The sequence below is a fragment of the Bison bison genome, unplaced genomic scaffold (genome assembly GCF_000754665.1).
Source record: "Bison bison bison isolate TAMUID 2011002044 unplaced genomic scaffold, Bison_UMD1.0 scf7180017864508, whole genome shotgun sequence".
Taxonomy (NCBI): Eukaryota; Metazoa; Chordata; class Mammalia; order Artiodactyla; family Bovidae; genus Bison; species Bison bison.
The window spans coordinates 13,121,968-13,124,357 of NW_011495064.1; the positions used below are offsets into that span (position 1 = coordinate 13,121,968).

At 60.0% G+C, this 2,390-nt stretch overlaps 1 protein-coding gene across 1 annotated transcript in view; it reads left to right on the top strand.

Annotated features, from left to right (window-relative positions):
• The first annotated feature begins 50 nt into the window (after positions 1-50).
• The window catches only part of LOC104980921 (cytochrome P450 26B1), a 19,611-nt gene continuing 17,271 nt past the window's right edge, over positions 51-2,390 (top strand). The window contains exon 1 of the mRNA XM_010829775.1: positions 51-869. Coding sequence (XP_010828077.1) covers positions 666-869 — 204 coding nt within the window. The 5' untranslated portion in view covers positions 51-665. The remainder of the gene's footprint in view (positions 870-2,390) is intronic.

Below are 2,390 nucleotides of genomic sequence, written 5' to 3' on the forward strand. Positions count from 1 at the left end.
GGCTCCGGGGCTCCGGCGCGCCGCCCCGGGCAGCCCAGAGGCGCTGAGCTCGGCCTCTCCACTCGCCTCAGCCGGGGAGCCTTCCCCCTTGCACCCAAAGTTTCTGGGTTCGTTGGAATTTGGGGATTCAGGATTTTTTCCTTTTTTTTTTTAAACCTAGGAATTTGAGGGGAAAACTTTTGACAAATCCATCGCACTTTCTCTCCGCTAGTTCTCTGTCCCCCTTCTTCTTTTTTTCCCAAACAGGGGAAGGGGCTTACGAGAGAGACTCCCGCTGGACAAAGTTTTCCCCAAGTTTTCCGAGTGTGATGGTTGCGGGGAGAGCCAACCCACCAGCTTGATTCACGACTTCGTCTCGCCACCCCTCGAGCAACCCCTAAGCCCGCTATAAGGGAACAAACAAACAAACAAACAAACAAAGTTACACTCCGAGTCGCCTCGTGTCTCCTCTCTCTCTTCTTTTAGGCGATTTCCCGCCCCCCTCTGCTCTCCCCTCACAACCTCCACTTCCCTTCCCTCGGCCCCTTGCTCCTTCTCTGTTTCGGCTGGAGGTGCCAGGACCCCCGGCCGAAGCCTCCCCTCCCCCGCCGCTCGCGTCCCTTCTCGTCTGGCCCTCCCCTCCCCCGCCGAGGCCCGCACAGCCAATCCCCCGAGCGGCCGCCAACATGCTCTTTGAAGGCTTGGAGCTGGTGTCGGCGCTGGCCACCCTCGCCGCGTGCCTGGTGTCGGTGACGCTGCTGCTGGCCGTGTCGCAGCAGCTGTGGCAGCTGCGCTGGGCTGCCACCCGCGACAAGAGCTGCAAGCTGCCCATCCCTAAGGGCTCCATGGGCTTCCCGCTCATCGGAGAGACCGGCCACTGGCTGCTACAGGTAAGGGCGCACTCACTCCGTTGCTCTCCAGGTTCCACTAACGGCGAGCACCGGGCGGATGGAGCCGAGGGCCGGCCAGGGGGCGCCGGGAGCCTGAAGGCACCAGTCCCCGCCCCGCCCCTTCCCTCCTCTCCGCTTGAGCCGCCCGGGCTTCCCCGGCCCGCCTGTGGCGTGGTTCTGAGCCCGCTGGCGCCGGGTGCGCAGGTTCAAGGGGGTGGTAAGAGAGGTCCCTGGATCCCAAGACCGACTTTTTCCAGCCGCGAGCGACTCAGCAGGGGTGCGTCTAGCGTCCCGGGGGCTTCCCGAGCCGCGCGAGTCGGAGGGGGCGTCCCGTCTTAGCCGCTTTCGCCTTTCCTTAGCGTTCCCGTCCCAGTCGCTGTCGACTTCCCTGTCTTTGTCGGTGTACCTGGGACCCGAAAACGGAGTCAGGCAAAGAAAGAGTGGGCCAGTGGCAGCCGGGATTGCCGCTTTAAGACCCGGGCTCTGTTCCCGCCGCGTCCCGTACTGGCCAAGCCAGGTACTACTGCCCTGGTCCACGGTTCGAGAAAGTGTGTGTGTTTTGTGGTGGGGGAAGAAGGAGGTAACCCAAGGAAAATGAGAAGCCTGAGACCCGAGGTTTCTCGACTTTCGGAGAAAAGGGTCTATTTACTTACTGGGTGGAGACAGTTTAGCAGGGGAGAGGAACTTGGGAGAGGTGTGTGAGATCCATAGAGAGCGTTTGTGTTTGTTGTTAGACGCCGCACAACCACACTGACGGCGATAATGGGGGTGGGCCTGTCGGGGACCAGACCCAGGTAGGTAATGGGGAAATTAATCTGGAATTAACCTCCTCAAGCGCTAGACAACCGCTTTTGCAATGTGTTAAACAGCAGGTTTTTCTTTGGGATGGGGGTCCTCTGGGTTAACCGCGGGAGGTGTGTTGCGTGCGCGTGTGCACGCGGGTTTGTCTGGCAGATGCTGATGAGAATTAGAAGGCTGGCTGTACTGAAACAGACAGTCCAGGCCCAGGAAAGCTGAGGCGGGAGGTGAAGGCAGAGACCTGTGGGTTTAGAAGTGCGAAAGCTTGGCTTGAAATTAACAGACGCGTGCAATCCGCGCGTGCACACACAGACACCCAGCGCAGCCCCGCCCCGCCCGGAGCCAATTGACAGCAGAGCTGGGGCGGGAGGGGTACGCGAGCTTCCTCTCCCCAGTGGTCTTCCCAAGTCCCGAATCAAACTCATCTCTTTGGGGTTCGTGCAGCAAGGTGGGGTTCATATCAACCAGTGAGACCTACATACCCCGCCCCCACCGCTGTGAAGAAATCCCCAGAGCCTCTCCTGTGCCAACACACTTAAAGGGTTAACTGCAGCGGTGGTCTAGGCTTTTGGCCGAGAATTTAGGAAATAAAATAATTCACAGGGGCGTCGGCCCCTGCCTTGTTATAGCCAATCTGCCGAATTCGCGGTCTGGCCCCCCCTTTCTTTACCCCCCCTCCCCCGGCCACCAACGTCCCCCTGACCTTTTCTCCGAATCCCACAA